This window comes from Lycium ferocissimum, chromosome 4, assembly GCF_029784015.1.
Source record: "Lycium ferocissimum isolate CSIRO_LF1 chromosome 4, AGI_CSIRO_Lferr_CH_V1, whole genome shotgun sequence".
NCBI classification, from domain to species: domain Eukaryota; kingdom Viridiplantae; phylum Streptophyta; class Magnoliopsida; order Solanales; family Solanaceae; genus Lycium; species Lycium ferocissimum.
Window position 1 is genome coordinate 42886928 of NC_081345.1, and position 14637 is coordinate 42901564.

At 34.5% G+C, this 14637-nt stretch overlaps 1 protein-coding gene and 1 pseudogene across 1 annotated transcript; both read right to left on the bottom strand.

Annotated features, from left to right (window-relative positions):
* Positions 1-701: 701 nt before the first annotated feature.
* LOC132054743 (probable LRR receptor-like serine/threonine-protein kinase RKF3) lies at positions 702-2148 on the bottom strand (annotated as a pseudogene).
* Positions 2149-3527: 1379 nt separating this feature from the next.
* Positions 3528-5000, bottom strand: LOC132054744 (methyl-CpG-binding domain-containing protein 4-like). The gene is made up of 2 exons (XM_059446712.1): positions 4632-5000; positions 3528-4154 (listed from the first exon to the last, which is right to left on the bottom strand). Exons 1-2 carry the CDS (start codon positions 4671-4673, stop codon positions 3702-3704), a joined length of 495 nt encoding a protein of 164 aa, XP_059302695.1. The 5' UTR covers positions 4674-5000; the 3' UTR covers positions 3528-3701.
* Between the last annotated feature and the right edge of the window lie 9637 nt (positions 5001-14637).

The window sequence follows — 14637 nt, forward strand, 5'->3', positions numbered from 1 at the left end:
TTGTTGTCGAGTTATCTTGAAACTTAATACTATATTGGAAAAAGGTGCAGATATACCCCTCAATTTTGCGATTTAGAGCAGATATATCCCCCGTTATAAAAGTGGTGTAAATATACCCCTGCATTACAAAATGGTGCAAATATACTCTTTTTGTTGACAATTTTTTTTTGAAATTATTTAGTTTATTTTTAAATTAGAAAATACCACGTGGCCTGGAAAAAAAAGTCTACCCGTTTTTTTTTAGTAGACATATGTTTCTAAAGCTATATGATAATTTTTTTTACGGCGAGTCGGGTCTGGTTCGTTTAAAAAAATGGGTAAGCTTATTTTTTTTAAAGCCGCAGAGATATATTTTTAAACGAACCAAACCTGACCACTAGAAAAAAAAATTACCATGTGGCGTTAGAAAAATATGTCTACTAAAAAAAATGGGTAGACTTTTTTTTTAAAGCCACATGACATTTTTTTAAACTAAAAAATAAGCTAAATGATTTTAAAAAAATCTAGTTAGCGAAAATGGTATATTTGCATTATTTGTGTAGGGGCAGGTGTATATTTGCACCATTTTGTAACGGCAAGGGTATATATACACCACTTTTTAACAAGGGTATATCTCCTCTAAATCGCAAAGTTGAGGGGTATATTTTCACCTTTGCCCTACTATCTTTAATAACTTGATAAACAATGTGTTACTACACGCATTTTGCATGCCGGGAAATAGTTTGGCTGCCAATTACAAACTCAATCACGTTTTGCATGCAATCGAATATATAATATACTTCCATCCTTAACGAGGTTTCGAATTCGATCCTTAGGTATGGTAAAAATTCCGATAGAGAGCGCTTCTCTATGCACGTGACAATCATGTAATTGAGTACTTACTTATATACATATTCACGGTACAATTTGTGTGGATTTTATAATTCATATGTTCCTAACAAATCTATTGCAAATGAACCAAAAAAGGATCTAACCAATACATTTCCTGGATAACACATCTAATCCGATGCTTCAAAAATATTCTGTGCAGCTCAATTATGTTAAACAGAACAATTCATCCTCCAGGAGTTCCATTATGCTCAAATGTGTGAAGCTGATAGGCTGTAGATGGGGACATATAACCCTAGCCGCTACTGCTATTAACCGATCTCTCGATATCATCAAGTCTGCAATTAAAGAAATTGGTCTCTCTGGTATAATTCGAACTCGAATGTCAGCCTCCATAAGCCCTACGACTTGATCCATTGTTGGCCTCGCATACAATTGCGGGTGAGAACAAAGAACAGCTACCATAACATACTTTTCCTGAATTTCTTGATGACCCAAATCTGGAATATTGTCCTCAATAACATCTAATGGTCTCCCTTCTCTAACCAATGACCACGCCTAATCAGTAACAAGTGTCGGCTTTCCATCATTAATTGCTATGACCGCCTTCGTCCCACTCAAAAGCTCAAGAAACACGACTCCAAAACTGTAAACATCACTCCTTTCTGTCAATTGACCATACAATACATATTCAGGTGCTACGTAACCCATTGCCCCAGCAACACGAGTGCTTAGGTGGGTCATCCCCTCGGGGTTAAACATCACCAATCCAAAATCCGCAACCTTAGGCTCAAAATTCTCCTCTGAAAGTATATTACTCGACGTTATATCCCTATGAATGTTAACCGGTTGTGCTCCGTAATGCAAGTAAGCTAAGCCGCTAGCCGTGCCAACTGCAAATTTCTGCCTAATAGGCCAACTCAATTTGTTGCATCTCAACCCAAATAAATGATTATATAGACTCCCATTTTTCACCAAATCACAAACAATAATCCTCTGGTAACCCTCTAAGGGGATGTAGCAGTGCAATAGCCTCTCAAATAGAAAGGAAAGAAGGAAAACTTCAAAAAATTTCCTTAAGAAATGAAAAGTCAAGTTATCAGCTAAATCGAAGTAAAGAAGGCCAAGAAATTTTCCTTTCTTCACGCCCACATGAATAGTTAGAAGTAATAAGTAATTTAATCCTATCATTTCTCCGCTACAGTTGATACAATTGTGAATATACTAAGTACTCAACCTTTTTTAAAAAAATCGGCTTTTCTAATGGCAAGTACTCGAATACTGGGGCCCGTTTGGCCATAAGAATTATTCACTTTTTTTGAAAAAAAATTTCACTTTTTTTTAAATCCATGTTTAAGAATAAATTCCAAATACAACTTGAAGTTGTATTCCAAAAACAAGAAAAACTTGTTTTTCAAAATTTTCACAACTAAAACAACTACTTTCAACCAAAAAACTACAATTTCAAAAAAATTACACAAACACAACTCCAACTAACTCCAACTCCAACTCTAGAATTCCAAAAAAAGTGAATTTTTTCTTTTTGTTTCTGCGGCCAAACGCCTACAAATTTGCATGTTCAAAACATGGCTAATATACAAAGTAAGCATTCTGATAAGATGGGTGCCTATAATTCTTTTTAAAGGTAATTTTTTCATGATTATGCAGTGTAACAAAAATATTTAAAGGATGTAAAATTAGGATGAAATTCAAAGTGATGCTATTAGAAAGAATAAAATATCTCTAAATAATCTTTTACAAAATAATAAAATATTTAGAGATTAATTATTATTTTATGAGTTTAAGACTAAACGATGGATAATTTGTGTGACAAGTAATTAAATTCAACACAAATTATAAAAGTACCATCGCCTCCCGTTGGGTCAACCTATTTAATTTTTATTTTGACTTTCGACTTCAAATTCCATAACTTTTTGATGAAAAATAATGAAATAAATTTAAAATTCATGGTGAAATTCTTGTTAGAATCTCCGTATGGCAATTGTGCCATATACAATGGGAAAGATGTAGTACAAAATAATCATTCTATCCTCAATTTATAATTTCACAATCATAAGTTTTCATTAATATATTTTAGTTATTTGATATTTTTAGTTAAAAGATTAATGCACCAGTTCTGTGAAACTTTAAAACTAATCTAAATATTTTTAAAATATTAAATATTAAAAATTGTCATGGTCTAGGATAGAACAAATGTTCATTGTTCCTTTTTATCATAAAGGTAGTAAAAGCCATATAGAGATGCATCACACAAAAATTTATGCAGAGAAAAAAGTACAAATATTGCTTAAGTGATGTGAAAGAACGAAGTAAAAGTGTAAAACCATGGGCTGTGGAGAAAAAAAAACAATGGGCAAGTGAGGTCCGTGTGAAGTACTTTTAAGCAAAAGGTAGAATAGTCAAGAGATAAAATATTTTCGAGGGAGCTACAGAGTCTGATATACAAAATTAATCCTATAGAATTTCTATAACTGAAATGAAATCAAAACACGAAAGGAGCAAAATGAATTGTCAGGCAAAACAAAAGATTGGGTCTACGAGTGTTTTAAAAAATCCAAACAAATGCAGGGAAAAGTAAATAGGGCCCACAAGCATAAAAGAGCTGAAGCATCGGTTTTTGGCTAACATAAGTAATACCGAAAATACCATTGAGAGTCCGGGTTTTCCGTCAATTCACGTTGATAGGAAGCTCCTCTATTCTCTTTATATAGATTTTTGCATAATAAGAGATTTTCAACAAAAGATGAAAAAGAACAATACATGTCGAATAAGTTGAGCATTTAAGCATGCCAGCAGTCTAATAACAGCATCTACAAAGAAAATAAACCTAAAATTCAGCTCCATCGACTCCCTCATTTAGTGCTAGGGGAGGGTATAGTATCATCCATAATGTGGGGCGTTGTAAAGCTGAAGTCTTCAGTTGATAGATCACTAAACTCGAGATTTTTCTGAAGAAAAGTACGCACTTCTTCAGTAGATCTAAGTTTCTTCCCCGAAGGAGTGATATAATAAACATCCATTTCTGAGTAATCACCCCTAAGGCACAATTCTCTCTTAAACCCAATTGGGGTTTTAGGCTCATTGGGCTTGTCAATGACCCAAGTTCGTAAAGAATCGTACTCGATCTCTGTTGGATCATCACAAGAAACATTGGGTTTGTTTTCGCAGTGAAACGGTTCTTCATTAAACTTAGACCTAATTTCCTCATACTCTTCTTGTGTTGAAATTTTCCTCCATTTGTAGCATTTCCCACATTGGGCTGCCCATATACTTATCGATAGATTGCCTGCAGATCTCGATGACGTCTGTCACAAAACAAAATCGACTAATTTAACATAAATTTAGTTATTGCACACATTCTAAAAAGGAAGAAAAGCACTGCTACCAAAAATTCAATGATAATTGTGAAACCCTAGATCTCTGTTTCTGGGAAAAAATCCAGTAAAACCCAAAAACATCCGTGTGTTTTCTATATTTCTATCACAATAAATATAAAAATATAGAGATAACGTCTGTCGCAAAATAAAGTAGTTCCGTTATACTGTAACCAAATGGTAGAACATCGATTTGATTTGAATAAACAAAAAAGCAGCACATCATTCTTATGAAAAATCAACTCTATTTCTACCAAAAATTAATTAAGGATGGTGACGTGACACCCCAGATCTTTGTTTCTAATTAATTTTTTTTTTCCAATTTTCAACATAAACTAGAAGTGCCTGTGTCTTTTCTATTATTTCAAATCAGTAAATCAACAGAGAACTATAAACAAGAAAACTTACCTTGGGAGTTTTCAGAGAATCTTTCGCCATTTCTGAGTTCATGTAATCAAAAAGGCGAGCCCACAGTGTTTATTTTTACTTTTTTTTTTTTTTTTTTTTTTTTTTTGCTGAGGGAGTCCACTATGTTACTTCCCAAAATGGAGACCTGCTCTGAAATATATAGTTCTCCAAACAAAAACAAACGTATGGAAATTACAATGTAGTGTCACGTGCTTAGTCTTTAACTAAGCGCACATGCGGCACTTGACAACTTGCTCACGATCTTGCTATGCCAAGTTAGCCTAGATTACTATACTTAAGATCGCTAAGAGAATGGTAAATAAGGAAGACGAGAAATTTGCTAAAGGAAGCTTTTTGTATTAGAGAGAACTTGATTGATTTTGCTTGACGGTTTTACAATGAATGTCCCTCTATTTATACTATTCACCTAGGGACTAATATGCAAATAATAATTATTTTACAAGTCCCTACATATTTACAAATAATCCCCTATTCTAGAAATCTCTACACAACTAGAGTGTTCCTTTTTCCATGCAAATCCAAAGGAATTCTCCATATGTCTCTAGAATCTTCCCATAATTTCTAGTCTTCCTCTTATGTAACCATTCCACATGGAAAATATATGTGCCAAGTGTCACCTATATAGCATGATGATATGGTGCGTCATCACACTCTCTTCCACGTGATGGCGCGACAACCGACGCGAACTGCTACCACAAGTCTTCATATCGCTCCTATGTGGCCTCCTCCGGTGATCGCCTCTGCTCAACTGCCACAAGTCTTCATATCGCTCTCATGTGGCCTCCTCTGGTGATCGCCTCTGCTCAACCTTGTCCTATTGGCGCACAAGACAAGTCTGCACATAACACTCTATGTCCTCTCATATACGCAACCAATAATAGACCGACTCAACTAAGGCCCTAGTGTAACGTTGGCCTAGATGACCGGCCTAGATGGTGTCATGAATCTTCTTGATAATACGCCGCCTAATATCTCCGAACTTCGGCACGTAGACCTTTCGACCCGTGGTGAGCAATAAACCATCTTCCACCTAAAAACTCTTCGTCTTCTGATGAATACAAATTATTCATGTATTTTTCATATATAAAAATCATTATTCTTAATACACGAATAAGTATATTCAATCCTCCTATATTTTCTAGTAAATCTTGCAAGAAGAAGAATGCATGAAAAACGAGAAAAAGAGAGAAAGATGCTAAAAGTCAAGGAAGAAAGATGCATCCACTACAAATTCATGAAAGACTACTTAAGGGAAATAAAGACAAAATCGTGAAATTTTTGACCAAGCTTAAATGATAAATTTGTCATGTCAAATTCTCACCAAAGCCTCATGATATACTGAATTCATAATGATAAATTGAAAACCGTTTTGGAACATGTTGAAAACCGTCTTGGAGCATATTGAAATCCATTTTGGAATATGTTGAAAACCGTCTTGGAGCATGTTGAAAACCATTTTGGAACATGTTAGACATCCGTAGGAATTTTCCTATAAATATGCACATGTTTGTAAGCCAAATAATCCACTTTGTATCCAATTTTTAAGTAGACACGAGAACTAGTATTGCTCTCTTACTTGTAATAAATATATTTTCTTAGTCTTTTAAATTTCTATTTAGTTTTTCTTACTCCATAATGAAGTAATCTCTTTCGTTGGGATAGTTGATGCTATCTCAGTTTAATACATTCTTGGCTTGAAATTTTCTATTTATATTTCAAACTGTCTTTGGAATGATAATTTCAATTAATTATTATCACATCTACATATTTTATCTCTAAGTAATTTTTATATTAATTTTGTAATTCTCACGGAGTAAAATTAACCTATAATAACCAATGAGTAAAATACTAGAGTGAGAATAATTTTTAGTTATTATTATTCCAAATACTTATCTTATTTCTTTCAGTCCTAATTCTCACGGAGGGATTGACTCAAATAAGTTTATTGATTTAAATGATCTTTATTTTATTTATTTCAATCCTAATTCTCATGAAGGGATTGACTCAGATAAGTTATTTATGTCACACCCCAACTTTCGATAGGGCATGATGCGCACCCGACCCTTACTTAGGGCCGAGCGAACCTGCTGATTCTCGTGATACTCATAATCATACTAGGCCCTTAAATCATGACATGAGTGCATAATGTAAGCTTTTCAAAAAAAATATGCTTTTCGTCCTTCTCAAACCAAGTAAAATCGTAACATAATGCATAATGATACATCGGCTTGACAGCAGCCGCTTACAAATCGACATGTTATATACGTGACTCTGTCTCGCAAAGTCTCTAACATAAATCAAGATACCATAACATAGATACTCGACTCGGCAGCAACTCGGAAGGAAAATTGGAACATCTTCTACTAATGTCCTCTACTCATCTGTATATACCTGCGTGGCATGAAACGCAGCCCCCCGAAGAAAGGGGGTCAGTACGGAATATGTACTGAGCATGTAAAGCATGAAATACAGTAAACAGGATCATACTGAAATAAGGAGTATAGAAAATCATAAGGCTTGCCTCTGAAACATAAATCATGCGTATCAATATCATATCCAGCCCATTATGGGACTTAGAAACATACTTAGATAATCATCTTGTACATATGCATATATATATATATAACGTGTCCTGGCCCTCTAGTGAGGGACTCGATAAATAAAATCATCATATCATCATATATATATACGTACCGCCCTCTAGTGAGGGACTCGGTGAATAGAATCATCATATGTCATCCTGGCCACCATCCCCATATCATCACATCATCATGTTATCATATCATCATATATATATACTGTACCCGGCCCTCTAGTGAGGGACTCGGTGAACAATACAGTGAAACTGTGCACGAATACATACCCGGCCCGGGACTCGGTGAAAGAAGTAATAACAGCTAGCACGAGCAGAGTAGTGAGAAACCATATGCATATAAATCAGCTTTTAAGACTCAATAGATACGTAGACAAATCACGCTCGAGTATCAAACGATAGTCATATTAGATCCATTCTAAATGCCATTAGGACTACGTTAAAGAGAATCTCAGGGATCGTAAACATGTGTCAAACCAATCCGAGCCCGCCCATGAAAGTTACGGGCATTACTTGTTATGGAATCTTCTACGAACGTATCGAAGCGATCCGAGCCCGTCTATGAAAGTTAGGGACCTTATTCGACGTCGAATCTTTTAGGAACAAGAACTCTTTGCAACATTACTATCCAATCACACAAAAGACACAAGGACCATAGCTCGACTACATTAGGAATGCTAACATCAAGAAGTGAATAAGAATCGTAGACATGCTCGGATAAGTTACCCAAGGCTCGTATCATATCTTCTTACATCTAAGACATGCCAAAAGAAAGAAAGGATAAGCTTTACATACCTGTTCCACCTCTTATTAGCTACACTTATTCGTCCCAGCTCGTAAGCCTACACTTAAAAGGATTCACTCTAACGTTAGACTCTTTGTTACAAACTTGTTCCAAATTTCAAATCAAACTACTCTATATTCTGTCGAAAATCGTCAGCATCTCCCCTGTTTATATGCCTAGCCCAAAATTATAATTCAGCAACCAATCAACAACAACAATAATACCAACATCAACAACACTATTATTCATACCAACATATTCCATAAACATCCCACACGACGTTTTTCAACATACAACAACAATATGCACTTTCTTCCATCCCAATCAAGGAGTATAATCTCATCAACACGCCAACAATGTTAGATACCGTTTTTGTATGCATAAATCAGTCCATCCACGTGGACACAACATGTTCAAAACAGCCCATAAACATAACAACTACAATACAACACTCTATGACCTTTTCTCCATAACTAGTTTCATTTTAAAGGCGACCTCAAATAAACTCAACATAAAAGATGGGATAAATAACATACCTTATACTTGAAAAAAACTCAGCCACATCAACCTTTTACAACACCAAGCTTAAGTAGAAGCAAGAACAATCACCTTTCACGGACTAGTTTGGCGTAATCTTGTCAAATTCTTGATTTATCGGACTATAATGCTTGGGGGAGGTGTAGAGAATTTTCTAGGACCCTTTGGAATGTTATTATGCTGAAAACACGGGGTTGATGGGGGTATTTATACCCCTCCTAGGTCGGTTTCACCGACCTTCTCACGTGGGGCCCGCGGAGCCATTTGACAGCTTAGGGTCTTGCTCTTAAAATGGCCATAACTCTTGATTCCGACATCGTGTGAGGGTCCGCGACCTATGGTTGGAAAGCTATTTCAATTATTTACAACTTTTATTCTTGGTGTTTTTCCAAATTCCAAACTTATAATGCCGTTTTTGCCCCTCCAAGTCAACTCATCCGAAAACGTTTCCTTAAATCGTCCTTTTGGAGGGCTTATGTCCATATTTGGCGTATGGGTCCTTCTTAGGACTTGCTAAACTTTCCACGTACTACTTGTATCACTTATAATATATCCTTTACAAAATTCGACATATGGGCCCCACCTTAACTCATGATTTCGAGGGCTATCATCGAGTGATCATGTTAACCGATTTACTCCATACACTCTCCAAATGTCATATATATGTTCTTATGCTCGATAACATAATCTTCATCCATAATCCTTGTGTAACTCGCGCTCCCCGAGCTCATACTAAGCCGTCCACAGTCTTGATAACGCGAAATTTTCTAAGGTGTAACAATTTATTTAAAGGCTAATCACAAGAGGACTTTACTCATGTAGCACAATTCAAGTAAGAAAAGTATTTTGGTTTAATCGTCACTAGTAACAAATCAATTAGTTGACATAACCACACAAAATGTTAATTAATTCTTTATTTCTTAGTGAGCAAAATATAATTGAATTAGCAATAAATAATTATTCTTTAGAGAAATACATGTGAACACTGAGATTTTATTGTATTAATTTTATCACGTGAATTCAACGATTCCCAACTCTTTTTTTAGATACAATTCTTCCGAAAGTGGTTGTTTAATTAAGTAATTTATAATTCCAAACTCACCTTTCATCAGTCTGATTCTCTAAAATAGTATCAAAGATAATACAAATCCGTAGCATATGTCGTTCCAATTTTTGTGAGACGATATCTTAAACTTACTATAATTTGACAAAGTACGAGCAGAAAAAAACCTATACACACTGGCCTCGTCATCTTCCCTTGGGTGGCTAACTCCATACGCTGCTTAGCTGCTGGATCATGTTGCATGCCCTCTTTTATAGCCCCTCGAATGTCACAACTTGCTGAGGTGATGACAGTAAGCTTGACCTTTTGACTCAACGTATCGGCCGTGTCGTTGCCCTTTCTCCGTTTATACTCCAACTCAATCTTATGATCCACCTCACGCCTAGGTGGGAAGTGTTTAGTTTGCTCGTGGGGCATATCATCTTTGTTTTCCTTGAGCAACTTCTTTATACAAGGTTGCAGTGTCTTTTGGGCACCATTGTCTTCCTACAAACTTGTAATGGTTGCCATGAATGTCGGCTCCCCTTTCTTGAGCTCTTTAATAAGCTGCATAGCTGAAAGTTGTGCTTGGCCCTGTCCATGCGACATAGTCATTGTAGGCACCATGCAAGCTCCTTCTCCCTCCAAGATCAAGAGACGTTGGATGTAGGGGCCGATCATTGTGTGCCAGTGTCTAAAGAACTCTTGCCCCAGAATAATGTCAAAGATATCCATAGTTGTGGCAGTAAAGTTTCTCGTACCTTTCCAATTGCCCAATTTGATACCAACACCATTGACTACATCACGAGCATTTTCCGGCCAGCATTCGCGATCTTGATGTAGGTGTTAATTGTTAGAAAAATAATATTTTTCTTTTTAATATCTCAAAAATGAAAGGACTTTTTGTAACGTCCCTTAATTTTTAGCCTTTGAATACGTTTTCCATTCAAACCATTTCCTAAACGTCTTTTACCAATTGATACTCCTTTAATAGCCTTAATGGCTTTATTATTACTACAATATTGAGATGTTCTCATCCATCATCAGAACGTTAGACCTCATTCCATGCTTTGCCGGTATATACTCTTTTGTGTGCTCATGTTTGGTACAGTGAAAAACATAGAAAAAATCAAGAATCAAATTCCTTCTCATTTTCTTTTGCTGGGTTATTTACTTTTGTGAAATCTTTGTTAGATTATGGCTCCTAGTTTTGTACTCGAAGAGCTTGTTGAATCATGGGGATATACCCATACTGGGTGAAATATTCTTAAGGACAATGTCTTAATTGACATGCCTCAAGCTATGTGAATTCGCTAAAGTGTTCGTGATCGAGTATTTTTCGTAAAATTTTCAATAATTTTAAGGATATTTCTCGCTCTATTCTTAGGGAAAACAAAAAGAGAATAATTTAGTACAATCTGTCTAAGTTCCAGATATGTTTCTGTATTATATTATGATGGAAAATATATGTATAACTATCCAAAAGGAAAGTAGTAGTGATTTTGATATGATTAATTTATACTTTTATTTGAGTCTATTAGGTTTTGCTTGGATAGTAAAAATTATAAGTGGGTTTGTTATGATGTTTTGCAAGTTTGAGATTTTGTGGTGACAATTTTTATATTGGATAATGTACTAAATTACTTTAGACTCTAAAATTAATCATTGCTTCTGTCTTGGTCATTTGGGTCAACAAATGTTGAAAACTTGAATTATAATTGGTTTCTTTTCTTACAAATTCAAGACTTTTATTTGGAAATTAAGCCTCTAAACTATGTTAATCTTTTTGGTTAATGAATTTAAGTTGTCTTAAATTCTAAACAAATTTTAGTGTGTGGATTTGTGTATCACTAAATGTGACTTTTGATCCTTTGAGGTGGAAGAATGATTAATTTATTATGGCCTATAATTATTTGTTGACATTGGAGTATTCTAAATATGTATAGATCTAGTTAGTGGCACAAGAAAGTATTCTGTGTAATTAACTTTTGATTATCATTTATAACCGTTAGACAGCATTCCTGTATGCTTTCACTGTGATTTTGATAGTCAAGCATAATTAAAGTTGAATTAGAAATAAGTCACAAGGATGGGTAAGAAAGTGATTCATTCTTGGACCAAAATGTGTAGTCAACTAAGAGGTGACCCGTGACTTACCCGATCTTTTTACCAGGTGTATATATTTTGTTTCCACGTAATAATCCGTCATGGCTAATTAAGTCATCAATACTCTCAAAATGTAGAGAAGATAGAAATGATAATCCAGCTAAGTAAAAATAAATTTGTCTAGCGGATGATATAATTGTTGTGTTCATTTCTCAAGCGAATCTTGTGGCTAATATGATAGATGGGTGTTAGACTATGCTGCTACTAAGCATATTTTTGCTAACAAATTTAATTTTGTGTTTTACACCCAAGTCAAAGAAGAAGAGTGATTTATTTATGTTGGTAATTCAAGAACTATTCAAGGTCTTAGAATGAAAAAGTTCCTCTTAAAATCACTTTTGAAAAACTGTTGGCATTAGCCGGGGTAATTATGTTTCTAATGTTTGAGCATATTTGGTTCTTGTGGAATTATTAGAAAGAGTTGGATGGAAATTTTATTTGAGTATGATAAGGTTGCATCAACCAAAATAATATTTTGTGAGCACAATTGGTATCGTAATCATGGTTTAATTATACTTACTATTTTTAAATAAATGATGAAAATGTTAATATTTTGTATATACTTTTCTCATCTTATGTGTGTCTTTTGATAAAAATGTTACTCTCTTAAAATATTTGTTGATGATGACATAATGTGAGTACATTTTACATTATTATTTTGGTTAGGTTATATTATTAGCTTGTTATTTATAAGATAAATGTCTTAATGAGAATTAGTAATACTTCTTATGAGTTATGAAAATATTATTCCCTATCTTAAATTTTTGAAAGTGTGGGGGTCATGGTATCTTACTTTGAGTTAGATCGAGAATTTTTTTTTCAAAAAAAGAGATAATATTTTATTTGGTCTTGTTATTCAAAATGTTTTTGAAAATGAAGTTTTGGAAAGAAGCTGTTGATAATGATATCAATTCTAATTTTGAAAAATAATGATTTGAGAGGTATCATGAATCAGTTAAATGGATTTTAGGTTGTATTAGAGAGTTACGGTGATGATACCTGAATTTTCGATTCAAATGAGATAAAGTCCACTAGAAACTATGTGTTCACCTTTGTGGAGGTGTAATACTATAAAAATCAGTCAAATAGACCATAATGAATATGAGTTTATGGTTTGGAGTTGGCTAGTAATGAGGCTAAGATATGTCTTAGTGAGTATTTGAGGTTGAGATAAAATCAATGTGTATATATATTGTGGTTGCCAAGCAGCGTTAGCTATAGTGAATAAATAGATTTTTGATGACAATAAAACATATCCGTTTGAGACATAAAGTGATAAAACAACGTTGTTGCAAGATGAAATTATTTTCATGAATTATGTGATGTCTGAGGTGAATTTGGACGATTCACAGACTATAAGAAACATCGAGGGAATGAGACTTTTTTGTCAATTTGAGAAGATTAACAATTATGGTAGCCCAACCTATGTGATTGGAGATTCCATGAATTAGGTTCATATGGGTAATAATAAGTCATAAGTTGATCAAAGTGCACTATTAAATCATGTCCCTTCCTATGGTGTGTGAATATTGTGCAATTACTGCAAGGCAAAGTGAGGTTGAGTTATAAACTCTTAATTCATTACCATATCCTTTATAGGTGGTGTATTGCTCTACAGAATACACTTGATGAGTGGACCTATATGAGTGTGGAGTGGTGCCGCTCTTATAAAATTGTGACAGATTTCTAGAGCACTCATGAATACCAGGATACTCGCATGGCCTCTTAGCGCAAAACCGCGATAACGACAAAGATTGTGCGAGTATAATGTGATAGAATAAGACCCTAGGCTTGCAAAAGAATTCTTGGTTCATAAAAGTTCTAAATTTCACCAATTGTTCTGTAAGTTTAATCTTATTTTGTCTAGGTCTGATTCATAGTCTATGAGACATCAGATTCAACGCATTGTACTCATATGTGGAAACCCAACAAAACTTCTTATTTATTTCTTTTATTATTTTTTAGATATATGGGGGATTGTTAGAAAAATAATATTTCTCTTTTTAATATCTCAAAAATAAAAGGACTTTTTGTAACGGCCCAATTTAGCCTTTGAATACGTTTTCCACTCAAACCATTTCTAAACGTCTTTTACCAATTGCTACTCCTTTAGTGGCCTTAATGGCTTTATTATTAGTTCAATATTGAGTTGTTCTCATCCATCATTAGAACGTCAGACCTCATTCCATGCTTTGCCTATATATGCTTTTTTGTGTGCTCATATTTGGTACTAGGGCCGTTCAAAATAGAACCATAACCGATAACCCAACCGCAAAATTGGCTTATTGATATTGGGTTATTGTATTAATGGTTGGTGAACGAACGGATCAAAATTTTATAATTAACGAATTAACGGTGCGGGAGGCGGATTAATCAATTTCCTTATCGAGTAAACCGTTAACCCGTTAAGAATGATTATATTTACATTTTTTACCCTTAAGTATAGATGATTGGATGAATTTTGCAGAGAACCACGTAATTAGAGCTTCTGGTTATAACTCTTGTATATGCAAAATTTACTAATAAACAGATATACACTTGTGAGGAAGTATAATGCTTTAAAAGACTTAAAATACATGTCACACCTTCAGAATGTCTTAGCACTCCATATCCAACAACTTGTAACGTGTGGGTTTGATTTCCTCGAAAATGGATTCTTGAAAATAACCAAATGTGGCATATTACTGAAAATAACCACCTTCTGCCCTACTAGTACTTTATAATTCTAGTCGAGTGCATGTTGTGACTATAATTTTAGATTTAGCCGATACACCGTTGGATAATTACTAATCTGATATCGAACCAACCGGTGTCTTATCAGTTGGCTAGCGGATTAAGACATTTAAAATCCAATAACCGATAG